Genomic DNA, 26898 nt, shown 5'->3' with positions numbered 1-26898 from the left:
AGAAGTAGTTCTGTTTTCTAATCTTCTGTTTCTAAGTGTAAGGACAAAGAGATCAGATAGTAAGTTATATGGTTTCTTTTCTTTGGTATTTGCATGAATATAAGTGCTGGAGTGCTTTGATTTGTATTCTTTTTGAATAAGGCTGTTTATTCAATATTCTTTTAAGAAATTGCCCTGTATTGTGTCATCTGAATACAGAGAGGCTATTTGTATTTTTTCTTTCTTTTTATATAAAGCTTTCTTTTAAGACCTGTTGGAGTTTTTCTTTACTTCAGGGAAATTGAGTCTGTACTCACCAGGGAATTGGTGGGAGGAAGAAATCAAGGGAGATCTGTGTGTGTTGAATTGGCTAGCCTGATTTTGCATTTCCTTGGGTGAAGAGGAAAGTGCTTTTGTTTCCAGGATTGGAAACAGAGAGGGCAAGTCCCTCTGTTTGGATTCACAGAGCTTGTGTCTGTGTATCTCTCCAGGAGCACCTGGAGAGGGGAAGGGAAAAAGGATTATTTCCCTTTGTTGTGAGACTCAAGGGGTTTGGGTCTTGGGGTCCCCAGGGAAGGTTTTTCAGGGGGACCAGAGTGCCCCAAAACACTCTAATTTTTTGGGTGGTGGCAGCAAGTACCAGGTCCAAGCTGGTAACTAAGCTTACTATCTGATCTCTTTGTCCTTACACTTAGAAACAGAAGATTAGAAAACAGAACTACTTCTCCAAAGCTCAGAGAAAAGCAGGCAGACAGAAAAACAAAGACCCCAGACACCCAATTCCCTCCACCCAAACTTGAAAAAAATCCGGTTTCCTGATTGGTTCTCTGGTCAGGTGTTTCAGGTGAAAGAGACATTAACCCTTAGCTATCTGTTTATGACAGGTGCAACATCCTAACATTCCTTTGTAGTATGATGCTGATTTGGGATGGCACAGCCCCATCACATATTGATGCAATGCCATGATGCAAACATTGTTGTAAGATACTGACTGTCTGAAATTCCCTTCAATAAAACATAAAAATTTCCTCTCTCTCTTCACTCCACCTTTGGCTGCTATCAGCTCACCAGGAGATCAAAATGCAAGAGTTAGCATATAAGGACATCTGATCTCTTCTAGAGATGATTAGGTAAATAAACTAATCAATGCATTATACTATATATTTCACATTTAACATACGTATGTGTGTGTATACTTGAATGTATGGTGTTTTGTAAAATTTTATCTGAATGAGTTTGGGCTGGCTGGAGTACTTACGAATTGTATAGGTCATTCAAAAAATCAAACCTTATATCACAATATATTCTCAGGCTATTGTTTAATATCACAGATTTTAAAGAGAAATTATTTTAGAGAGTTTTAAAAACAATTTATTGATACTATTTTAATATGTTTCTGCTTGTAAAATGAAACACCCTTAGTACAATAAATCCAACAGCAGTCTGTGAGAAGGAAAATTTATAACAGATTTCTGAAACCTCTAAAATAGCTTTTCTATATATAACAATGTAGCAATTTGCAATCTGCTATATCATGAGCTAGTAAAAAGTATTGTGTTCCACTGTAAATTATCCCTGACGATTCAAGATATTGGATTTTAAACCCATCATTGCTCCAAAACTTAATAGTGTGTGTCCTGTGTCTTGGGCCAGGACAGAGGAAATCCATGTTTGGGGAAAGGGGGGAAATCAAAACCAAGCCACACATTTTTAAGTGGTATTTCTTTGAATTTGCTGTGCAGTTGGAAGTGTAAGAAGTAATCTCAGTAGAGACAGATTATTGGGCTGGTTACACTGTCAGCCAATTTATCACATGGTTCTGCAGTTTATCATCACTGGACATCATCACTACACATAGTGAGCCAGTGGATGTTTTACAGCCGTAACAGATATGATACGGATAATGTCTTGCATTCAATAAATAATCCAACTCCGTGGAAATTACTAATAAATTACAAATAGTTTCATTTTATTCAATTATTTTAGAATATATATGAGAACAGACAACTGCATGGAAATTAATCAGACAAAATACAAGAAGGAACCTCGCAATCTTCTGAAACAGCACGTGACAACTGAAAAACCAGTTGTGTTTTGGCTTTCATTTCCTTGAAAAGTATGCCACACATCATAAAATGTTGTAATCCTAACAGCAAAATACTGTAATACATATCATTTAGATGGTCAATGCTAGCCTATACTTATTTTGTTTAAACAGAACAGTCATGTCTGATTAAAAATGGGGACTAACATGGAAAACATGTTTCTTACTTATACCTCCTGTATGTTGGCTAAGTTGTTTGCAGGCTGCAGTTTCAGCAGAAAATATGCTGTTTGTTTTGTCCAATTAAAAACAGCCAGGAAACCTGTGCTGGACAGTCAGAAGGAGTGCAAGATAAACTAAAAAAGTAAATAAATAGACGTTTGTACCAAGTCATAGATGAAGAGGAATTTAAAACTTCACATTTAATGCTCTTAAAAAATGTACCGTTAGGTCTAGAGACTGAAGTCCTTTAATTATTCATTGACTGATTACATCACAGAGAGCAGGGCAAGCATTCCTCACACTGCCCGGCCAGCAGTCCTAAGCTTCAACCTGGAGGAACCATGTTTGTGTGCGAGAGGATAGTTTGTTTTCCACACTTATTTAATGCTCGGTCTCTATACTGAAATTGACAACAGTGGTGCTAATTAGTGTCAGATGTGGGGTGGTACTCTGATGTGGACATTTATCTAGTGTCAGTTCAGTTTCCAGTAAACAGGTCATCCAACAGGCACATGATGGTATCTTTTGGACATGTAGTGCCCGACTTTACGAAATGCTGAGTACCAGCAATGTATATTACTCAGTCCCTCTGAGAATCAGACTCAATGATCTGGGATGGTCTCCTGCTCTGCCCTGAGGTGGAAAAGCTCTATTCACCCATTACCACTCTCCAAGTCCTCCATAAATATGAGTTAAATACTTACTATATTTGCCAAAGATACAGATACAGGAAACTGTTACACACAGATCTGACAAAATAATCAAAGCAGTATAAAATGTAAGCTGTATTCTCTTTACAGCATTCAGAGACATTACTTAGTATTGATGTTGTTTCCCCTCTGCCTCCAAACAAACATCAGAATCAGTTTTTGTAAATGCTTACAATAATCTGATCTCAGTGACTCTACACTTTCACCAGTTTAATTGAAGTCATAATCTGGATCAGCAGATGTCAAATTCCCTTAACTGGATCATTATAGTTCTTCCCTCAACCCTCTAATTTAGGCTATGCTGAGCTTCCTGGATTAAAACAACACTCTATGGCAGAGGTTCCCAAACTTGTTCCGCCGTTTGTGCAGGGAAAGCCCCTGGCAGGCCAAGACGGTTTGTTTACCTGCCCCGTCCACAGGTTCGACCGATCGCGGCTCCCAGCGGCTGCAGTTCGCTGCTCCAGGCCAATGGGAGCTGCTGGAAGCGGCGTGGGCCGAGGGACTTACTGGCTGCCTCTTCCAGCAGCTCCCATTGGCCTGGTGCAGCGAACTGCGGCCAGTGGGAGCCGCGATTGGCCAAACCTGCGGAGGCTGCAGGTAAACAAACCGGCTCGGCCTACCAGGGGCTTTCCCTGTATAAGCAGTAGAACAAGTTTGGGAACCACAGCTCCATAGAAACTGCTTTTTTCCTGGCATACGTGTTGATGTTTTTATTCAAAGATATGAAAATAAAATTTAGGTTAATTAAAAAATTGATGTTAATCTTGGGAGCTTTGAAACAAAAGTAACTCAAATGCCTCTCAAGCTGTCTGTTTTTACAATCACTTACAAACTATCTTTGGATCACTATTATCATAGTTCTGCCAAAAGAAAATTCGTGAAAGATGGAAGATGATGTCACTAACTACACATTAGATGTTCTCTGTATACTAGCCAGAGATTACTTAAAGTCTATATTTATAGCAGTAGCATTCTTATATGACAGTCTGTTAACTGATCTCTGTCTCTCCTCAGAGCTTTACTTTGATTTTACTACCATTCAGTGTATATGACAGTAAAGATATATTTGTTCCTAGAATACTGATTTCCAAAAAGCTTCTAGACTGCATATCTTTCCCACTGTAGGGTAAAAAGTTTGTTTTGCAACTGCAGCAATCAAGAGTTGCCAATCTGTATGGATTTGTTCAACGAAGTTTTTATTTAGAAAAAGAGTTCAAATAAGTTGTATAAATACTTCAGTTTTGTAGTCTTAAGCCAAAATTCATATAACAAAAAAAGTCTACATAATATGCTTTCTATAATGCACATAAAAATAAAGTTTTCTATTCATATTCTTTTGCAAATAAACATACTTGCAACTCAAAAAGTCTGATCATCTTCTGAAAATCACTAGATGATTTGGTCATAGTTTAGGGCAACTGCATCTGTATTCCCCCTCCATGGTCCAGCAAGGACACCTACTTTTAGACTTCTGGCTCCCAGCTGTCACCTCTCTTGCGTGGAGAGGTATGTCTCTCTCCCTTCTGATTGGGGGCTGCACACTCCCAATAATAAATATGGAGGTATCGATTCCAGGAGAGGCAAAGCTGCTTTTGTAATAAGCCAGCCACTCCCAGTCCCTATTCAAGCCCAAATTAATGATGTTAAATTTGCAAATGAATTTTAGTTCTGCTGAATTGACACCTCCTCATCTGTTACTGGGAGTGGACTACATCCACCCTGATCGAATTGGCCGTCAGCACTGGTTCTCCACTTGTGAGGTAACTCCCTTCTCTTCATGTGTCATTATATAATGCCTGCATCTGTAACTTTCACTCCATGGATCTGAAGAAGTGAGGTTTTTTACCCAAGAAATCTTATGCCCAAATAAATCTGTTAGTCTTTAAGTTGCTACTGGACTCCTTGTTGTTTTTGTGGATACAGACTGACATGGCTACTCCCTGATACTTGATACCAGATACAATGAAGACCTAATCAGGATGCATTGCCATTTTCTGCATAAATGTGACAGCACACACAAAACACATTTCCATATTAAGAGTATAAATGAAGACTGGTAAAATGACACTGTCTTTCTTACCTTGGTGAGAAGTGAGAAGGCCTCTGCTATCTTTTGAAATGAACATCAGGCAGGTGTGAATGAGAGACATGTGAAGACTAGTCTTGATTTTGATGGGACTAGTTAGCATCCTTTGAGCTAAACCAGCTGCACAAGTCTATCGCCCAACAGCATATGCTTCTGTTGCATGATTGGAGAGATTCCTGCTGAGGAATCGCTAACGGGGCAGTGGGCACAGTGGACAAGATAAACGGTAGCATCATGGCACAACAGCAATGACAGCAGCACAATGGCATCTCAAGAACATCAAGGTATCACCACTAGGCATGCCTGAGGGGGGCATATGTGACAGCACAGCCAGGCCAAGATGATGGCCCACAAGGGATTAGGACATAAATTACAGCAATGGGGCCCGAGAGTGACAAAGGAAATGGACTGTGTTCAAAGGCCCTGCGGCAGGGCAGACTCTGGTGAGCTCACACCATGCAGAACAAGGACCAGAGGAGCAGGACCGGTGTGAGAGGAAGGGTTTTCCTGCCCTGAGCAGGTTCAAGGGCCCCTTTCCCAAAGCTGAATGGAGCAGGACACCCGGTCAGTGGTGCCCACGTCTTTTATTAAGGCAACCCACCAGCTGCACTTTGCCTTGTTTTGCACCCCCCCCCATTACCCATTTACACCCTCTGCTCTGCTCCCGCCCAAAAGGGAAGCCCTGGGGAGCAAAGGGGCTGGACAGCTCACCCCCCCCTTTGCCCCACAGCAGCAGCCTGTCCTGCAGGGCTGGGCCCAGCTCCCTGCTCTAGGCCTCGCTGCCCGGTGCAGGAGGTCACCTTGCTGCTGAGGTTTGGTTTGGTTTGGTTTGGTTTGGCCTGGCCACCCTCCCTCATGAGCCAAGCAGCACCACAAGCTGCACTGGGTCACGCCTGGGGTCGGTGGCTGGGAAAGGGGCCCTGCTGTGCGGTGCGCTCCCCCAGGAAACATGTGTTCGCCTAGGCCCTGAACTGGGTTTGGGACCAATCTAGGACCTTCCCAGGCCCCGCCCTTGAGGAAATAGGGCGCTAGGCCGCGCCCCAGGCGGGAAAAGAAGCCACGGCCTGCCTGCTCCCCGGAGGGGGCCATCGCTCTCCCCGTGCCTCTCATTGGCCCGCAGCTGACCACGTGCTGGCCCAGCCCGTTGGGCACGTCCATTCCATACCCACCTACACTCTCTCAGAATGGTTCCTCCCATCTCGTCTCTTCCGGGGTGGGGCAGGCAGGCGGCAGAGGTCACTTCCGCTCCTGCGCATTGAGACCCGGGCCGGGCGGTAAATAAACGGGGCTCGGCGGGTAGCGGCTGCCTCCCTGAGGGGAGGCAGGGGCTCGTTGCTCGCGAGGCTTCGGAGCTGCGGGTGGAGGCGTGTTCCGCGGCCCGCGTGCACGATGAGCGGCGGCGGCGGCTCGGACGGGAACGAGGAGTTCTACCAGCAGCTGCGGCTCCAGCAGCTGTACGAGGCCCGCCGCAGCGGCGAGGGCGAGCCCGACCCCTTCACCTACGTGGACCCGGCGGATGGGACGGCCTACGAGTGGGACCGAGAAAAGAAGGCCTGGTTCCCTAAGGTGCGGCGGGGCGCGAGGGTAGCGGCCGCTTCAGGTGCCCCTGCTTCCCTCTGTGTTCCTGAGCCTTTCCCGTTGGCTCATGCCGTTCAGGAGCGGGGCTCCAGGCCGAGCGCAGGGGCAGGCCTGTCACGGCGGAGGGGGCCGATGCCTTTGCAGCACGAGAAAGCATTGGCCGCCTTTAGCTGCTGTATCTCATCGCAGTCTTCCCTCGCCCCCAGCTGTCTCAGCATTACTCTGTCCCGGCTTTCTCTTTCCCGCGGTGCTGCCCCGTCTAACGTTACGGGTGCCTTGATATCTGGGTGATAACAATATGGGGGGAGGGGCGGCAAAAGGCTCTGATACTTCTTAGGGCTTCCTTGAAGTTTGCCTTTGCAGATGATTTTTGTTTCAGCATCAGTCTGCGGCAATGTTTTTACAAGTTTCAGAAATTTCTGGAATAATACATATTTATATATACTGTGGGATAAGCCTTCCTAAAGAGCTGTGGGAAGATAATATATGGAGATATACCTGTCTCATAGACCTGGAAGGGACCCTGAAAGGTCATTGTGTCCAGTCCACTGCCTTCACTCAAGGGACCAAGTACTGATTTTGCCCCAGATCCCTAAAACACTTAAGTGGCCCCCTTAAGGATTGAACTCATAACCCTGGGATTTGATAGCATTAAGAGCTAATTAAATACAGGAGTTGTTAATCCCTGTGCAACTCAGTTATGAGAATAGCTCAGGTGACTGGCTGAATTCACACTTGATCAGAATTTCTGCTGCTGTACAGATGCAGACATTAGGGATAGGGGATTGTATGGTGGGTCAGTAATTTGCAAGCAACTTCCCACCCTTTCATAGAGCACTGCATGTGGAGTTTTCTCCTTAGCCATGACGTAACCATAGGTCTGTGTCTGAAGTCTGGTATGCTTTCCCATTTTTTGTGTGTGGATCATACCTAATCATTTTAAGTTTTTTGATTTCTTAAGAGATAAGTATATCTTCCAGTATTCTTTTGCTCATGGTTTGTGCTTCCCCTAAATGAATCTGATGACTAGATGTGCATTGAAATAATGATCTCTTAATGTTCCACCAGAATAGGATTGAGGGCTATTGGTAAGCTACTGTGTGAGAGCAGCAAAGAATCCTGTGGCACCTTACAGACTAACAGATGTTTTGGAGTATGAGCTTTCGTGTTAGTCTATAAGGTGCCACAGGACTTTTCACTGCTTTTACAGATCCAGACTAACACGGCTACCCCTCTGATAATTGTGTGAGAATTTGCACTTGCCTGTGCTGGGCAGAGAGGATTTAGGTTTTTAATGTTTTGACTGGAACCTTTCACAGCTTGAAAATTCACTCTTGGAGTACAGTAGCTGCTATTATGTTCATGGCTGGTATTATAATGAAGTTGTCCGCTTAATATTCCAGAAGATCAGTCCTAGCAACAGTTGTTTTCCCTTTATCTTCCTGGTTTGGATAGATAAGCTGTGGATTCTAGGACAGCAGGAGCACAGCAGTCTCAGCTGGCCTTGGGTAAATGGAATATCAAATATATTAATATTCCACTGAGGTTTTTTATTAATAACCTCTTTAACAAAAATTGTTTTACACTAGCAACCAGTCCAGTTTCAAGAAATAAAACAAAGTTGGTAATGTATTCGGAAGTAATTTTAAGTTCATTTTGTTGGAACATTTTTCTTCCCACTCAAATCTAAAAATTATGCTGCTGCAGGACAGCTAGTTAGAGGTATTGATTCACTGATTTATTACGTTATTTGATAAACAAAAACTCTTAACTATTCACTGAAAAATTCAAAACAATTAAAAAAATTCTTTTAAGATAGAATTCAGCACCCATGAAAGTCATGAGCTGTTGAGATTGGCTGGAGCCAAATATAGTGCGGATTACCGTAATGTGAGAGGGGTACAAGTGGGTTTTTTACCCATGAAAGCATATTCCCAAATAAATCTGTTAGTCTTTATGAACGAGGAGCCTGGTGGCACCTTAATATAAGATTCTTCAAAGGTCAACGCATCCCTCCTAAATTAGGCCTGGGCCTTTTTAGATGGACAGACTTTCTATTGTGTAAGCAAACTCTTGCACTTGTGATATATTAGTGATTTCTAAACACTGGAATTTAGTGTTATATGGTTCTGCAGCAATTTGGCAAATTACTAAACTCCAGAAAACGTTATATTAAGATTAATTCTGTGTTGGAGAAAGATGACTGTCATTGACAATTCCTTACTGTGTTTTCCACTACATGCATCCGATGAAGTGGGCTGTAGCCCTTGAAAGCTTATGCTCAAATAAATTTGTTAGTCTCCGAGGTGCCACAAGTACTCCTGTTCTTTTTGTGGATAGACTAACACTGCTGCTACTCTGAAAATTGACAGTTCTGCATCTCTTTCTTTGCCATGGGCATATCCTTGTTAAGATAAGAGTTTTCCAAACAAAACCTTTATGTTGAGACCCAAATAATCTATATAAAAGTTCAGGTAGGCTGTAGTGATTTAATTAGTTACCAGTTATGCAAGCATGGAGTTATTCAGAATCCCTACGATCTCACTCTTGTATTTTTGAACACAGATGAAACTTCTAGCATATAGGTTAGTTCAGGAAAACCTAACCTTTTCTTACAAAGCTGAGTTCTCATCTTTGAAGAGGCTGTCTGAAAACTTAACCATATTGACAGTGGAAAAGTTGGTTTAAACAATGAGAGGTTGTAACCATTTTGTGACACTAAAATGTCAAACTAAACTTCAACTAGTATGTTTTCTTGTCCTGTTACAACTATACAGTACTGCAAATGGTTTGTAAAAACCTTGTACTAAAACTTATCTAGCAACAAATAAGATATTGTAAGTTTTGCATCTAATTTAATATAGTAAATTTTTGTGTGAAAGACAAATTTAGACACTGCTCATACACTCTACAGGGAAGTTTGGTTGGGAGGGAAACAGCTAACATTCAGGTAATAGTCTGAGCCAAAGATTATGATCTTTGACTTAATTGTGTATTAGTGCATATGGCCTATACTAAGATTTACACTATCTATTAACATCAATCAGTCTTGTTTGAAAATCTTTCTTCAAGAAGACAGAGGTCCACATTGTCAGTCAATTTAATAGTCAGTGTTTTGGTTCTTGGCTGCCTGTCAATGTCACTTCTCCTTGCTCGTGGTTGAGAGCAATTGAGTTCTGTTCTTAGTATTACATTATGGGTTTCTTTCTGCCTCAGACAAATCTAACTTGGTAAGTGAAAGTATTAAAAGTTTCCCCTTGAAAAAAGGGGCCACTAATGAAATGTGTTTAAGTTCTTCTGCAATATAGAAAAAAGTTATTGAATAGCGTGTGCAGACTTCTCAGTATGGCTTTACTAATATCTGGTATTTGTAAATTTTCAACTGCAGTGTCCATTTGAGCCTTTATATTTTCCTCTGTAGGTGAAGGCATCTGGATTACTGGTTTAGTAGTTATCTTCAGAAATTCCCCACCAGTAAAATTGTAATTGTGCCCTGGAGTTTATCTTTGAACTCTATTATAGATTAATATCTAACATTCCTTTTCTAGGTGACTGAAGACTTCCTGGCAACATATCATGCTAACTATGGCTTCGCTACAGATAGTTTAGACAGTTCCTCTGCTTCAAAGACTGAAAGTAAGCCAGCCGTGGATTCTAGGACAGCAGGAGCACAGCAGTCGACAAATAAAAAAGCACCTCAACAAACAGATTCTAAACAAAAAGGAGAAAAAAGAAAACTTGATGCAGGTAAGGGTCTTCATTTTGCATAAGCTGGAAAATGTACAATATTTAATGAGCAAATGTAATTGTGCATTAGTATTATGCACAGTAGAGATGCTCAGGCATCTGTTCTGAAAATTCTTGAAACACTTCTGAAATTGCATAGCACTTACTAGGTTCTAAAAACCTATATTTCTAATGTGAAATATAATCAAATTACTAATAGTGTTCTGAGCTCTCTTGGGTTAAGTGGAAGCTTCTTGGAAATTTAGTTAGTGAAACTGGTAAATGAGAGCTTAATGTTTAAAATCCTGTTCTGTTTCTAGGGGTTTAGCACAACTTTTACAATTATGATTCTGTTTTTAGGATGGTTTCATGTTGAAGATGACAAAAACACAAATGTGTATGTGACGGGTAAGTCATCACTTTTTTTTTTAAATGTAGTGCCAAAGGTGTGTTAAGCAATTTATATAAATATGTCTGCTCCAGAACACTTAATAGTGTGGATCTCATTTTAGGACATTGTCTCACTGATTGACTCCCTCTTCTCACCATCATAATTGCATGGCCTACTTATGCTCACATTTATGATTGTATAACATCCCTATGACAACTACAGCAGTTGCTGAGATGGAAAAGTAGTACTGGGAAAGTGTTGAATAAATTTACCTATTTAAATACAATGTAGCTGGCTGAAAGTGGGGGAGAGAGCCCAGTGTGGCCAGCCAGTACTCCAAGAACCACCAGCAAGTGCTCCATAGGTTGTGGTGGTACATGGACACAACTCAAGAATCATTGATCTAGACCAGTAGTTCTCAACCGGGGGTCCCTACAGGGCTGTGAGCAGGTTTCAGGATGTCTGCCAATTAGGGCCAGCATTAGACTCACTGGGATCCTCAGCAGAAAGCCGAAGTCCCACTGCATGGGGATGAAGCCCGGGGCCCTGACCCTGCCACCCGCCACCCGGGGATGAAGCCAGTCTGAGCAATGCAGCTTTGTGGGGGCCCCTGTGGCATAGGGCCCTAGGCAGTTGCCCTGCTTGCTGCTCTCTAAAACTGGCACAGCTGGGCTGTGGAGTTTTTATAGTATGTTGGGAGTGGGGGGGCCCAGAAAGAAAAAGGTTGAGAACCCCTGGTCTAGACTAGGGGCTTGTCTACATCAGAAAGTTGCAGCGCTGGTGAGGGAGTTACAGCGCTGCAACTTTGAAGGTGTACACATCTGCAGGGCATCACTAGCGCTGCAACTCCCTGTTTGCAGCGCTGGCCGTACTCCCGTTTTGTCTCGGGTGTAGAGGATCCAGCGCTGGTGATCCAGCGCTGGTAATCCAATGTAAACACTTACCAGCGCTTTTCTTGACCTCCGTGGAAGGAGGAAGCCTCTGATAATCAAGCTGATCTCCTTTCCCGGTTTGCTCTCTCGTTCCCGGAACCCCGAGCAAGCAGATAAGGAGAACCGCTTGCTCGGCGGTTCGGGGAACGAGAGAGCAAACCGGGAAAGGAGACCAGCTTTGCCGCGGTTTGCTCTCGCGTTCCTGGAGCCACCCTGCAAACCGCAGGGAAGGAGACCTGCTTGCTCGGGGTTCCGGGAACGAGAGAGCAAACCGCGGCGAAGCTGGTCTCCTTTCCCGGTTTGCTCTCTCGTTCCCCGAACCGCCGAGCAAGCGGTTCTCCTTACCTGCTTGCTCGGGGTTCCGGGAACGAGAGAGCAAACCGGGAAAGGAGACCAGCTTTGCCGCGGTTTGCTCTCTCGTTCCCGGAGCCACCCTGCAAACCGCAGGGAAGGAGAACCGCTTGCTCGGCGGTTCGGGGAACGAGAGAGCAAACCGGGAAAGGAGACCAGCTTCGCCGCGGTTTGCTCTCTCGTTCCCGGAACCCCGAGCAAGCAGGTCTCCTTCCCTGCGGTTTGCAGGGTGGCTCCGGGAACGCGAGAGCAAACCGCGGCGAAGCGGGTCTCCTTTCCCGGTTTGCTCTCTAGTTCCCGGAGCCCCGAGCAAGCAGGTCTCCTTCCCTGCGGTTTGCTGGGTGGCTCCGGGAACGCGAGAGCAAACCGGGAAAGGAGACCAGCTTCGCCGCGGTTTGCTCTCCCGTTCCCCGAGCAAGCAGGTCTCCTTCCCTGCGGTTTGCAGGGGGTTCGGGAACGCGAGAGCAAACCGCGGCGAAGCTGGTCTCCTTTCCCGGTTTGCTCTCTCGTTCCCCGAACCCCGAGCAAGCAAGTCTCCTTCCCTGCGGTTTGCTGGGTGGCTCCGGGAACGAGAGAGCAAACCGCGGCGAAGCTGGTCTCCTTTCCCGGTTTGCTCTCTCGTTCACGGAACCCCGAGCAAGCAGGTCTCCTTCCCTGCGGTTTGCTGGGTGGCTCCGGGAATGCGAGAGCAAACCGCGGCGAAGCTGGTCTCCTTTCCCGGTTTGCTCTCCCGTTCCCCGAACCCCCCCTTGAAGCCGCCCAACAGCGCTGCAGTGTGGCCACATCTAACACCACTTGCAGCGCTGGTTGCTGTAAGTGTGGCCACTCTGCAGCGCTGGCCCTATACAGCTGTACTAATACAGCTGTAACTACCAGCGCTGCAAAATTTTAGATGTAGACATGGCCTAGGACAAGATAATGTTTTCACCCCCTTAGCCAATGGAGGCAAAAAACAGAATAAATAGGGGAAGGGAAGACAATTTTACAGCAATACAATATTTGTGAAACTACATTGTATCTTTTGCACCTTCTCATGCTTGTTCTTAGCCCAAAGATGAATTTGTTTGAAAAGGTAATACAACTGCTTGTTTTTTGAGTTACGTGAGCACAAGAAAAACATGCACGTGAAGTAGCATATCTTAAAACATGGAACTCTCCTTTCTCTAGGCTTAGCTACCTCAGGAATTTTTCATAATTTAAAAATATTTCAAATGCTGTTTTTCTTCTGTTCAAATAACTCATTTGTTTAAAAAAATTCAAACTTTGGTATGTACAAAGTCTTAAATGAAGGCATGTTGTACTAAATTAGAAAAAATGGTAAGAATGACCAATGTGCTGGCTATGCAGTGTCTAACTTTCTGTTCCAGTTAAAGTGTAGCTACCTAAATGTGTGCACCATGAAAAAAACTGTGTATTGGTTAATACAGGGGTAGGCAACCTATGGCACGGGTACTGAAGGCGGCACGCAAGCTGATTTTTCAATGGCACTCACACTGCCCGGGTCCTGGCCACCAGTCTGGGGGGCTCTGCATTTTAATTTAATTTTCAGTGAAGCTTCTAAAACATTTTAAAAACCTTATTTACTTTACATACAACAATAGTTTAGTTATATATTACAGACTTATAGAAAGAGACCTTCTAAAAACGTTAAAATGTATTATTGGCATGCAAAACCTTAAATCAGAACGAATAAATGAAGACTCGGCACCCCACTTCTGAAAGGTTGCCAACCCCTAGGTTAATATATTTATATGCACATAGTTTCCTTAATATCCCAAAACAATGACACAGCAAACACATTAACCTAAGTCCAAAAACACTTAATGCAACAGAGACTTTTCTGAGTGTTCTGATCTGTGGATGTAGTTAATGGTTACTACAGAAACCATAACATTTCCACAATTCACTTGCTTAAAAAGCAAAAAGATTACCAAACATTCAATTAACAGGAAATAAAACATATTCTCAAAACTAAATTAGTTAACAAAACTATATTTATTTTTGTGCATGTAAAATCTCACCTAGAACATTGCACTGACAGGTATTTTTCATTTTATGACTGATTCATTCTTGTTTCCTCTCGGTGGTGGTGGAAAAAGTGGATTTGGAATTCACTATATAAATACATTCTAGATTTTTATATGGTTGAATTTACTTTGCAGGTTTGCCTCCAGACATTACAAAGGATGAGTTTATACAAGTTATGTCAAAGTGTGGTATCATTATGCGAGATCCTCAGACAGAAGAACATAAAATTAAACTTTATAAAGACAAGCAAGGAAATCTTAAAGGAGATGGCCTCTGTTGTTATCTCAAGGTCAGTGGTGTACTCAGTGTAATATTATTATTATTTTTTTTTTTGGCTCTGCTTCATGACAAAGTAGTTCTTTATTGTCAGATATGAAAGGCTGCAATTTTTTTTTCTCCGACATGGAGAGCTCTCTCTAGCTCAAAAGCTTCTCTCTTTCACCAACAGAAGTTGGTCAAATAAAAGACACTACCTCACTCACCTTCTCTCTCTAATATCCTGGGACCAGCATGGCTACAACACTTTTCTGACACTTACCAACCACTGTTGGTTTTTATTAGATGTTGCTAATAGAGGGCTCTGAGTGGGCATTTTGATGCCTTAAGATGACCACTGATCATAGAGTTGTTCACAATCTTTACCTTCTTCCCTCACAGTCCATTGTATGCACCTGTTTTCACTCATTTTACTTAATTGCAAGCTCTTTGGGTTAGGGACCATCTTTTGTTATGTTTGTACAGTGTCTTTCACAGCAGGATTCTATGCACTACAAATATTAAATAATTAATACACGGGGGCAGAATTCAGAAAAGCTGCATCACAACATTATGGCCATAGTATTGTCACAATAGTTTTTCTGAATTCTGTTACTGATTTGTATTTTCAGAATGCAGGCTGCAAAACACTGACTGAGGTATTTAACCTTGAGGATCTTTCCAATTGACTTTCAAGGAGGCTTAGACTCAGGACCTTATCACTTTTGAAAGTGGAACTTAGGTCTTTTTGAAAATTTTCTCTTTAAATTTTTCCCTATAATTATAATAGCTCACTGGAACTGTCATAGTTCAGTTTTTAGAAAGATTGGAATGAAGAGAAGTGGTGACTTGGTGAACAGCAGTTGAGTGGGGGAGGGTGAGTCTGTTAAATACACTGGTGGAATGTGTGTTTTGGGCCAGAGTCAAGCAATACTAAAAGTGTAGCCCCTTTTTTTTAACATGAATTTTTGTAAACCAGATCAAGCTTTGTTTGGTTGAAGAGGAATTCATTTTTAATTTTTAATCAAAACCTTCTCATTGATGCTTGTTTTAAGGCTTACTATAATTTGATTTATCTTCAAATAGCGAGAATCAGTTGAGCTTGCATTAAGACTTCTGGATGAGGATGAGATTAGAGGCTACAAATTGCATGTTGAAGTAGCAAAGTTTCAACTAAAGGGGGAGTATGATGCAAGCAAAAAGAAGAAGAAATGCAAAGACTACAAGAAGAGGCTGTCTCAACAACAAAAGTTTGTAACTTCTTTCAGTAAAATGTTTTTTCTAAATGTCTTAGCTAAAACAGTTTTTCATAGTCATTTATTTATTCAATGTTATACCAACCATGAAAGATCAAAGATTAGGTTTAGAGTTATTTCATTGGGGTGGGGTGAGGAATATAAGTTAAATGCTGGCATCTTGAAAGTCCCTTGAATTGTCATGTTTGGTTGGAGTCCATAGAAAACCAAAGACTTCCATTACTTTCTTCTGGACAGAGTGTTACAGCTGAGAGGCAGAAAGTGTTGGTGTGTGTGGTTTTGTTTTTTTAAATGTGATGGAAGTTTCTCTTCCTGAGTTATTGAATCTACGGAACCCTGTAGAGTCACTTTAATCTCTTGTGATTAACGCTGATCCTGTAAGGAGACAGGACTGTTTAGCTTCCTGTATGTTACTGTTAGTTAAATTTAATAATTGCATTACACGTACAATTCTAAAGCAGTTAGCATGAAGTTCCAATTAGTAAATGAACAAGTACACTTCTTTCTATTTTTGCCTGTTTATACACGGACATCTGCCTTCAGCATTCAAATGTTTTTATTTTAAAAAAATTTCTTATGTGGAGGTGAATTACCTTTTGGGGAATCTTTAGATGTTTGTTGTACTTTAAAGCTGGTATTCTGTTAACGTTTCTTTTAAGTGAGTCGTAGTCTGAACTGTAACATTAGGTGACTTCAAATATTTTGTCCTAAATTGTTCAAGGTACTTAATAGCCCAGTTATGTCTCTCTGCCTCCTTTTCTTATCCCATGTTCAGCGGCAGCCTACAGAATATTTCTGAATGTTCACTGACTGCTGAAGTTAAATTGGGCTTGTGTCTGTATTATGACATTCTTATGCATGTTTATGGTATTTGAAGCTGCTTTACTAGAGGACAGTGATTAACTTGCTGGTCACTTTTCTATTCTATTTTCTAGAACATTTAAAATAATTCTTTAGAACCAAAGTAGCTATCACTACTGAAATCTGTATGTCAAATTAATGATTTTTTTTCAACAAATACTTGTAGAACCTGAAGAAAGGTGCAACAATGTCTTACTATTGCTTCATTTCATTAGACAGTTGGATTGGAGGCCTGAGAAGAAAGATGGTGCAGCTCGAAAGCGACATGAGCGTGTTGTTATCATCAGAAACATGTTCCATCCAAAGGATTTTGAGGTAGGAAAAACTAAATAATAGGTGAAGCTGGTAGTGCGGCAATAGTCAACATCATCCATCATTTACCATTATCAGACCCTGTTTTCAGTTGCTTATAACGTTGCTAAATGTTAACTTTTCAGGCAAAAATCTTCCATGCCAAGTGTCTGCCTCAGCCTGAATGTTTTTGAAAATTTCAGCTAATATGGTTCATCCACTTCCAAGAACAAAGCTAGGGAAAATATTGCCTTGCCCATGTGTGGTTTTATTTTTTTGTTTTTGTTTAAAAAACCTTAGCATCTTCCTTGAGAAGCTCGAATGCCTCCATGGTTTATTGTAGGGGCTTGAAATTTGGCTGTGTGTGTCTCGCTGCTATCATAGATGCCATTTGCCATCCCCATGGAAACTCTCCAAAATATGGCCAAGTTAAAATTTACACTTTGCACATGCTCAATAGAGACTTATTTTGATAGCAGATACTCTGAAGACACCATCTGCGCTGAGCATGCTTCATCCCAGGGCTGCTGGAGCTAAGCAGGACTTGCCCTGCAATTGTTGCTCCTGGTTGCTGGAGGTGGTTGTGGCACCAGCTGGTGTGTCTCCCCACACCACCAGCAGGGGACACAGGACACCCTGCCATCAGCCCCTGCTGCCCTCCCTGGCTCTGCACAGCTGTCTCCCCCCTGCAAGCAGCAGCTGGCCCTGCCTGCCTGCTGCTGTGGTCCTACTGCTGGGGAAAGCAGGATTCCACATTAATGTTTTGATTCTGTGGTTCCCTCAGAGTATTCTCACAGCCGCCCCTTCCCACAGACCAAGGAGATCCACTCCCTCCCCTGTATCCAGGCACTGTGTTTGCTGCTGAGAGCTGGCCTGCTCAGCTGGATAGTAGCTATGTGAGCTCTCCACGTTGAGCAGTTTCAGAACTTCCTGGAGTTTTGCAAGGGGAAGGGCGCATGCATGTGCAGCTGGATGCAGGGCACCAGAGTTCAAAACAGCAAGCAGAGCAGTCTCAGTGGGCATTGTGGGATACCTCCTGGAGGCCAGTTACGCAACATAATGAAAGCAGTGTCTACACTGATGTTTCGTCAATCTAACTTTGCTGCCAAAAGCTCTGCATCTCTTCTTGAGGTGGTTTTATTTTGAGGAGCATTGTAGCGTGTACATCTCCACTGTTTTGTTGACAAAAGCTGCCTTTTTGCTGACAAAACTATCATGTAGAAAAGGCCTTAGTTCAACCCACGTTCATGAAATATAACTTTTCTTCACTTTTTCTTTTCCATAAGCTATGCTATCTGTGAATTTATGGTATGAAGACACACACATTTATACATGCTGATAAATTCTCTCAACCTTCAGGCTTGGGCAGGATTAGTCTAATGGCAGCAATTGCTCTGCTAAAACAAAGGCTGTAGGAACATTGACAGATTGGAAAAAAGTGAGAGTGTTTTAATTCAGAAATTGTCTCCTGAAATGCCAGACAAATTTATGGCTCTCTCCAGTGAACTCTGAAAACCTAAAGGTATGTGCTCCAGTTTTCAAAATATATTTTGTCCATTACAACAGTACGTTATATCCCTTTAATGAGGAGCACCATGTATTTAAGACCTGTATTTTAAAAATCTCACTGAACTAGACTAATTTTAGTTTAGGATTCAAAATTAAATTTGTTTGCATGCCAAATTCCAAAACTATCCCTGTGTACCATGGAGAACCCATTCCACAAATACTATAGTGATGTTACATTTCCTCCAGTAAGTTTGAGGTAAAAAAATAATTAAAACTAAACTGTCGCATTGGTCTGAAAGCAGTCTTGACTCTCACTGTTGTAATCTTGACAACAGCATGCAGTTTTTTTGGTTGCCATTGGCAACTGAGTGGGAGGCAGAAGGAAAGTGGGTTTTCCCTTTTCCCCAGTAAAATAAAGAAAATTACACCTACAAAAAATAAGTTGTCCAAAAGAACACATGCCAGTAATGTTGTTTTGGCTGCTAGCATGAATCCCTTAAAGTACTGAGGATTTTAAGTTCTAATATGTAATATCACTTGATTCAGTGGATGAAGGGAAATAGGGAGATTTAATGTTTGCAGTTTAGTAAACTTAGGTAGATTCTTATACTCTTAAATCAAACTGGCTTGGTTGAAAAATCATCACATGGGTTCAAAACTGGCTGAGGCCCTGTCTTCACTGCTAGGTGGTGCTTTTTTAGCCTCTCAGTAACTAACATTTGTGGTAAACTAGGTGAGGTCAGTACTATACCACTATGTTGACCTCACCTAGTTTGCACTTCAGTTTTACTGCAAGGTAAAGTCATCGTTGTGTTTACACCCTGAGAACTAATTTGCAAGTTACCTTGTGGTAAAAATCTCACCTTTTTAGCTGTGAAGACAAGGCCTGAAAGCCCATACACAAAGGACAGTGATAAACAGCAGTGCATCTTGATGGAAAGATCTAATGGAATGCAACAGGGCTTGGCGGCAAATGTAATCTAATTAAACATCTTGATTTGGAAGAGGGAGTAAACAACATTAATGAAGCTCAAAAATGATATTAAAGTAGGAGACATTGCAAATACTAGTAGAAAACACTGAGTGTAGGAAAGAGCAGAAAATTAGAAAGTGAGATTTTGGTTTGGAAAAAACAGTCCAAAATTTGAGAGAAAATGTGAAAAGGAATGCTGCAAGTGTACAAATTAGGTCTGAGTTTGCCATGTGATCTGCTAAGAAGTATCGTTCATAGTGGCTGGAGTAGTTTTGTTTGCACTGGTAGCTGTATTGGTCCCAGGCTATAGGTAAGCTCAAAAGCTTGTCGCTTTCGGCAACAGAAGTTGATCCAATAGAAGATATTACCTCACCCACCTTGTCTTTCTAAAAGTTTTGGACATATTCAGAGACATTGCACCATGCATTAGGAAGGTAATACGTATTCTTCATATTGCTGGGGTTTGGCCACAATAGGAAGTGTACGCTTCATTTGGGGATAGTTTGACATGGTCTCTTAAGAATACGAGGCTGCCTGGTAAGAGTGGTTTCTTGAATAATTTCACTATTTTCTAGAAAATAGATTTCTAGAAATATATTTTTAAGTAGCTTTAGGGTATTCCAATCAATGGGGCTTTTATTGTATCCTATTTCAATCAAGAAGTTTCCCTGATACCAATACTAAATTTGCCTTTATTCCACGATTTTATCCCATTTCACAATACTAAATCTCACTCATTCCTCAGAGGATTTCTTTCTAATTGCTTGTAGATTTGTGCTTCTACCACACATTTAGTCTGAGCTGAGCAGTAACTGAGACGCAGGACCTGACAATGCTCCTTTTTAAAGCACATAGAGTAGTACACTGGGAATGGAAAAAGACAGTCAGAAGTCCTTGGGATTGAGATGTCACTGCAATTTTAGTAAAACCAGAGATGTGTAGACTGGCTTTAATACCAAAATAATCTCAAAAGTGAGTATGTCTGGTCACATTAAAGCCCTTCAGTGCCTCCCTGGTCACTTTTGTTGTTCTCTGAACTTCCTCTATTTCATAAAACTTTCTTGGGAGGTGGTGTCTAGAAAAGAATGCAGTATTTGATTCCTAGAGGTAGACTTCTGCTAGTACTGTGAGTGGTCACTTAAACTGTTTCTTATGTTTGGAACAAAGCTTCATGTTTATTTCCAGGGCTCTGGAGTGGAGTCTGGAGCTGAAGCATGGACCAGTAGGTTTTTGCCTGGAGCTGGAGCAATTCAAAACTTTGATTGGTCCAAATCTCTGCTTATTTCTTAATATTTTGAATTGTCATTATTTTGCAACATACTATATAAGGGAAAGTACCCAGTGTTTTTCCTGTATAATACATTGCCACTATTAATCCTTTAAACTATAGGACATAAGAGTGTAAATTCCAGTCTGCAGTTTATACACATTTAAGGGAATTTTCAGCTTTATTTTTTGTTTTAAAAGCTTATTTTTACAACAAATCCATCTATTTATGTATTTCTTTACAGGAAGATCCTTTAGTACTGAATGAGATTAGGGAAGACCTGCGGACAGAATGTGAAAAGTTTGGAGAAGTAAAGAAGGTTCTTTTATTTGATGTAGGTATTTTCTATTATGTTGCATGGTCATAATTACTGTACCTTCTCAAAGCAAATATACAAGATGTTCATGCTCCTTTAAAATATAAGATTTCTGGTTCTCTGAAATTTGTTTTTCATGCAATCTTAATTTCATTTTTCAAATTTTCAGTTCTTGAATTTAATTCAGAATTTCTTCCCATTTTAACAAAAGTGAAGTTAAACTGCACATCTGCATATTCCAGCTCCCCCTATGTCTAGATGCAATATTCAGCTTCTCCAACAGATTTGGGGACGGATTCATTAGAAGTTGAAAAGCATGCACCCATGAAAATGCAAATAGCTAAATTCAACTATTTTTTTTTTAAAGACTGGACTGTGTACAAAAAGATTTTAAGGAGCTTTGTTTAAAACCTAAAGCTGAAAACCATAATTGTGAAGTACTAAAGATGGTGCTGCTTCAAAATCTGAAAAGAATGGAAGGATACATATTGTAAAAGTATATGCACATGAACAAGCTTGTACATGTCTGCATATAAAACTGTACCTGATCTCTTACAAGGGCAGAGTAAAGATCTTTGGAACAAAATTTAATTCCTGTTTAGAGATGTATATCATATGGTTTTGTCTTTTTCTTACAGCGACACCCAGATGGTGTGGCATCTGTTTCATTTAAAGAACCAGAGGAAGCTGATCTGTGCATACAAGCTCTCAATGGAAGGTGGTTTGGTGGTCGTCAGCTAAGTGCTGAAACATGGGATGGTACAACAGATTATCAGGTAATCCTTACTGTTTTTTTTAACCAAATTTTAATTTCTAAAAATTCTTTAACTATGAATCAATTTAATTTTAAAAATAGAGGAAACAAAATCCTAAATTTAAATAAAATTAGGAATTTAAATGTTCTTTTCAAAGAAAAAATATTAAGCCTGGCTTAGCCGCAGATGTTAGTTATTTGGGATCCTAGCAGGCCTATTTTTTGCTCTATTAAAAATTGTATTTAATCCAATTTTCAAAGGCCCCAATTATCTTAATTGTACACTGAAGGTAAATTGTTCAGTTACTCATTGCTGTACAGACATTAACAACTAGCACAATGGGCCCTGACTCAAGTGAAACCTCATGGTATTACTGCAGTCAATGCTGATTATAATAAAGTAGCTGTTGCATAGTTTTAACAAGTGTAAACTACTAACTTCTTTTACACTAAGTGAAAGGTTGGATTTCTGTAGTAATTTTAACTAAGGTTTATTTATACACAGGTGGAAGAGACCTCAAGAGAAAGAGAGGAAAGGCTCAAGCTGTGGGGGTCATTTTTAGGAGAGTCTGATGTAGAGAAACAGAAAATTGCAGCTGCTTCAAATTCTGCAGCGAGTAGTGTGAAACTGCCTGAAGATCGGCCTTCAAAAGATAATGGCACATCTAAAGGTGATGTGAATGACGAAGCTCATAAGAGAGAGGATAATGGTGAAGGAATTAATGAAGATGGCACGGCATCAACAGACAGCAGCCTTGCAGGCAGTGATGATGAAACAGATACATAACATCTCTAATATTTTATGAAAGCATGCTTTTTAGGGTGATGTTTGGATTTCTCTTATCCTGTGCTTCAGGGTGACTACAGACAGTGTTCATGTGTTCATATGCATATTTGATGTCATCAGCTTGTGCTTTGAAATTTTTATTAAAAGCAGTAGTTAATGAAGATCTTAAAGTTCATGTTAATTGGCTATTGTTCAAGCAAAATATCTCAAATTGCCAAGAGCACAGTAGAACTGACCAGGCTTCTTATGTTATATATTTGCTTGTCAGTGTTTAAATTATATAAATGTGAAGTGTATGTGAACTCCAGAGTTTGAACAATTACACAGAATCTAAAAACATTTTAGTAATATACAAAGATATTAAAGTTGATTTTAATGTTTGCTTTAGTTTCCCTACCCTTTTGGAACTTGGTATCTTCCTATTAAAGTAACTGGCTTGAGCACTTTTGACAGTTTTACAGAACAGTTGTTGCAGAAAGGCCCAATACATTCACCCTGTACATGCGTTGCCATATTAGACATTTTAAATAGCACGAAATTGTTGGTCAGTCTACAAAACTGGAAATCTTGCCATAGCCTACACGGAACCACAGATATGTGAGAAGATACTTTAAAATCAGAATGTTCAGTATAGAGGGGGTCTTATGTCCTCCTTGAATCTTCCATTGATGTAAACAAGTTGTGAGTATTTGGAGGAGATTAGCACCCATAAGCTCTTCAGCACCAGAACACTATGTAAATAAAGCTGACCTCTAATCTTCAATTTAAATTCAGATGGTAGAATGAAGTATTTCCATATGCTGAAATCATGTAAAAATTATACATTGACCATAGGGCTTTTGGGGTTCTTTTGCCTTAAATCTAAGAAATGTTTTTTCTCTCTTTGGTAGGGTGGGGAGTCAGTATGAACCATATTCTTTTTTGAGATTGATGCTTTTGGTTTAGTTCACAGCCTGAGGGGCCCCTTCCACCAAAGACTTCATAACATTTAAAAGATTTTAACCTTTAATCCCAAGGTTGTCTCTCACAACTATGAATATTGGGGAACATATTTTTCAAAAATTAGCTGCCCTTTTATATTTATATTTTCTTGTTTTACTAGCCATTAAATTGACTTAAACATTTTTGTTCAATTAGGCAAAGATTTTCAAAACAATGCCTAAAGTTAGCCGCCTTAATTAGATGTGTAAAGTAGTCTGAAGTTCAAAAGCGACTTCAATGGATCAGCTTGGATGCTGAGCACTTTTGAACAACATTACTTTAGGCATCCTCTTTACAAATGTTGGCCCTAGTTCCTCAGCATATCTGTTTAAGATTTGGAACTTGCTCTGGATTATTTGTTCATTTGCGGATACTTTTTAAACTTCCAACTGGAATTGTTGATTCTTTTGAAAAAAGAAGATAGCGGGTTGTGAAAGATTATGGTTGTTAGTGCTTGTGTTTCCAACTTGAAGCACTCAATTTTGATAGAGGACCTTGGTTGTCCTTAATTTGTACTGTACTTACCTTTGATTTTTTTGAAATTTGTCTGAAAAACTACACTGTAGCTAGGTTTTTTTGGTAATCGGTGTGTTTATGTAGGTTATGGCAATAAGTTTGTATAAAATAATACTTGCCATTGTGGTTGCATCTTATTTCCTTATGAGCAACCTAGATAACAGAATAGTAGTTAAGATCATCAGACTTGTAACTCCTGATTGTATTAAATTGATGGATACTTTAATTATAAACTAGTGTGACAATTTAATTTTAAATAAAACACCCTTTAGTGATTTTTTTTTTTAAAAGTTGATTATACCCTTGAGAGGAAACTACTGAATTCTCACTATCTCAGTAGATTCTCTTCCCATCTTTGAGCACATCATGAATTATAAACCTTAGCAAAATAAGTGCTTCTGATTTGTTTAAGGATTCTGTATTGGCTAGCATATAATTATGGATAGTGTCAAATTCAAACTGTCTCTAGCCCATATAGTTCTAAACAAAATGTTCCTGCTGGTACAGTATGTACTTAACCATTCTCATGATTACAAACGTGAATACTTAAAGCTTGTGTGTGCAACATGCAGCTTACTACCATGGGCATTGTTTTCAATGCTTCTCTGTTCTAGCTCCCAAACTCTAGGCTTTGGACCTGTCAAGCTGGCATGCTTTGTTAGATTTCTGGAGGTCCTAATTAATTATATAAAACATTCTCAGCAGTTCAATGTACCAGTTAAAAAGGGGAATTGAAGTTGCTGTAGAGAATGCTTAAATGAATATTTTACAGTACTACAATGCCTTATCAGTTAGTGTCAAATCAAATATAGTTTAGTATTGACTATTTAACAGTATGCTTAAAAACCATGTAAAACTAAGGAATTGATGTATGTACAGTAACTTCCCTCTCAGTTGATTTTAAAATTTGATTGGCTTGCCTACCTACTGAAATTTTTTTGAGTGGGGTAAATTTTTAAATTTTCCTCATTTCAGACTGGAGACAAAGCAACAACAAAAACTAAACAAAACAAAACTACTGGCATCTTGAAATAATTTCTAAGAATATAAACATTATTTTCATGACACTGCCTGAAATTCTGAACCATTTGTTTCCGCTTCTAGCCAAACAACGGTCTACAATGAGATCTTAACATTGAAGTTGGTGCACCTCTCTTCACCTTCCTTTTATGCTTTGACAGCAAAATAGGGAAAATATTTTTTTAAAAGCAGCAGCTTATCCATGATCTATACAAGAATTGTGATAGTGATTGGAAAACAAATGGTGAAACAATGACTGTTTCCAGTGGGGTGTTTATATAAATAGTGGTTTTAAGTTAGAATACTTTTCCCTTTTTATTGTATACAATAATTATGAAAATTTTCATAATTCATTAGCTTATAGGGGAAATTACAGTTTGCCATCTGGTTATAGTGAATTACGATCACAAAACATGAATTTGAAGCACATGGTTATGAATTCTAATATTACAGTACAATAAATTAGTGGATAGTGTGGAATTAACTCTGATCTGTGAATGTATTATTGTTTAATAATTTTTTAGACATCTAGTAAGTGTTTTTATGCCAAGTGACTGTAGTAATAAACTGCTGAAATTCAATATCTACCCCCAAAATAGTTTTACATGGGTACAGTCCAAAAGTAGCAGAAAACTTGAGTCCTGTCACATGGCCTGAGACTTACAAAACTCTCACATAACCAGTCCCACTGAAGTAGACTGCTCTTGTGAGTAGTTTTATAGGATTGAGTCTGATCCCCTCAATTCAGTAAAGATGGCAAGATCAGGATTCAATATGGGTTTCTAGTTTTCCTTATGTTTCATTCCAAAGTGCTGTTAATATACTGCATGCTTTCAGACCCTACCTTAAACCTTAGCTTTTGAAAGCCGTTTTCCTAATCTGATCTGTGCTGTTTCTGCCTGGATACCTTTATGAAGTTGTTACAGTTAGCAGAGAAAACAGGTCTTGCAGAAGTGAACATTTCAAGAAGTTACCCTTCTCCCCCCCGCCCTTTTTTTTTAAAATATATATATTATAATGTCTTATGAAAAGGCCAACTGTTTCTGGTCTAGCAGTAAATTGTCAGTAAATGATTTGTCAGTAATCAATGTAGCTCAAATTCAAAGACCTGCTTTCTGAAGATCTTGCTCGTAGATTTAAATAGTGGCAAAGCACTGAGTGTATTTAAAAGAATTTAAATACAAAGAGGGGGGAATATTAAATAGTTTGCACTTATATAAAGTGTGGATAATATTGCCAAGTTCAAAATAATGAATAGATTAGTATTGAATGGCCAAATCATACTGATCTGTCATTTTATAACTGAATAATAGTCTAATGATTCATAGATGCTTATGTGCATAAGAGGTGGTAAAACTAAACCAATTAAGTACCATGCAAAGATGGACTGGAAAAGAGGAAAAAAAGCTGCAAAGGAGCAGATTTAAGTATGTTTCACATTTGCATGTACGTGTCTGAAGAGAGGAGGTGTAGGGATAGTTTAGTTTCATTTTGCATCAAAATGTTTGTTGCTCCTGCTGACTTTCACTTTTAAAATACAGCTGGATATACTTAACTCTTAACTGAATTTCAATCCTTAATATGTTTCATTTTGTACAGGGATTGCAATTTGCTTAAAATCATTAATGTATTAAATGCAGTGCATTTTGACCTAAAAACTTGTCCCAGATTTCATTCACAAGGCTAAACTATTTAACTTTTTGAATATTTGATCCCAGTTCACTAAAGTGTACAGGTATTAGATGCTTCATAAAACCACACTGACCTTTGAATAGTAGTGAATCAGTATCCACATCTTAAACTCCTTTATTGCAACCTGGCTAAAGTCTTTCTAAGATATCACATGGCTTTAGATTTTTCATTGGACTCAGTTATTTTTGTCTGAATTTGAGAATACGCTGTAGTATGACAAATTAAATTTTGTATATTAAGGAAATTGTGTTAAATTGATGTGTGAGTGTGCTGGATTATGCAGGGCTTGAAGTTTTTGGTATTAAGGTATTTTGAAAGTGCTATCAAATATGGTTATAGAAATAAAAAATGGCTTTCACAGCTAGTGTTACAA

General features: G+C 40.0%; 1 protein-coding gene across 1 annotated transcript; it reads left to right on the top strand.

Moving 5' to 3' along the window:
* Window positions 1-6325: 6325 nt before the first annotated feature.
* Window positions 6326-26491, top strand: HTATSF1 (HIV-1 Tat specific factor 1). Its single transcript, XM_030576198.1, has 9 exons — window positions 6326-6607; window positions 10168-10366; window positions 10706-10753; window positions 14182-14336; window positions 15389-15552; window positions 16635-16734; window positions 20704-20793; window positions 21414-21551; window positions 22035-26491. The coding sequence occupies exons 1-9, from the start codon at window positions 6431-6433 to the stop codon at window positions 22314-22316; spliced, it is 1353 nt and encodes a 450-aa protein (XP_030432058.1). The 5' UTR covers window positions 6326-6430; the 3' UTR covers window positions 22317-26491.
* The last annotated feature ends 407 nt before the right edge of the window (window positions 26492-26898 follow it).

The sequence above is a fragment of the Gopherus evgoodei genome, chromosome 9 (assembly GCF_007399415.2).
Source record: "Gopherus evgoodei ecotype Sinaloan lineage chromosome 9, rGopEvg1_v1.p, whole genome shotgun sequence".
Classification (NCBI taxonomy): domain Eukaryota; kingdom Metazoa; phylum Chordata; order Testudines; family Testudinidae; genus Gopherus; species Gopherus evgoodei.
This window is presented reverse-complemented; position numbering and strand designations above follow the sequence as displayed.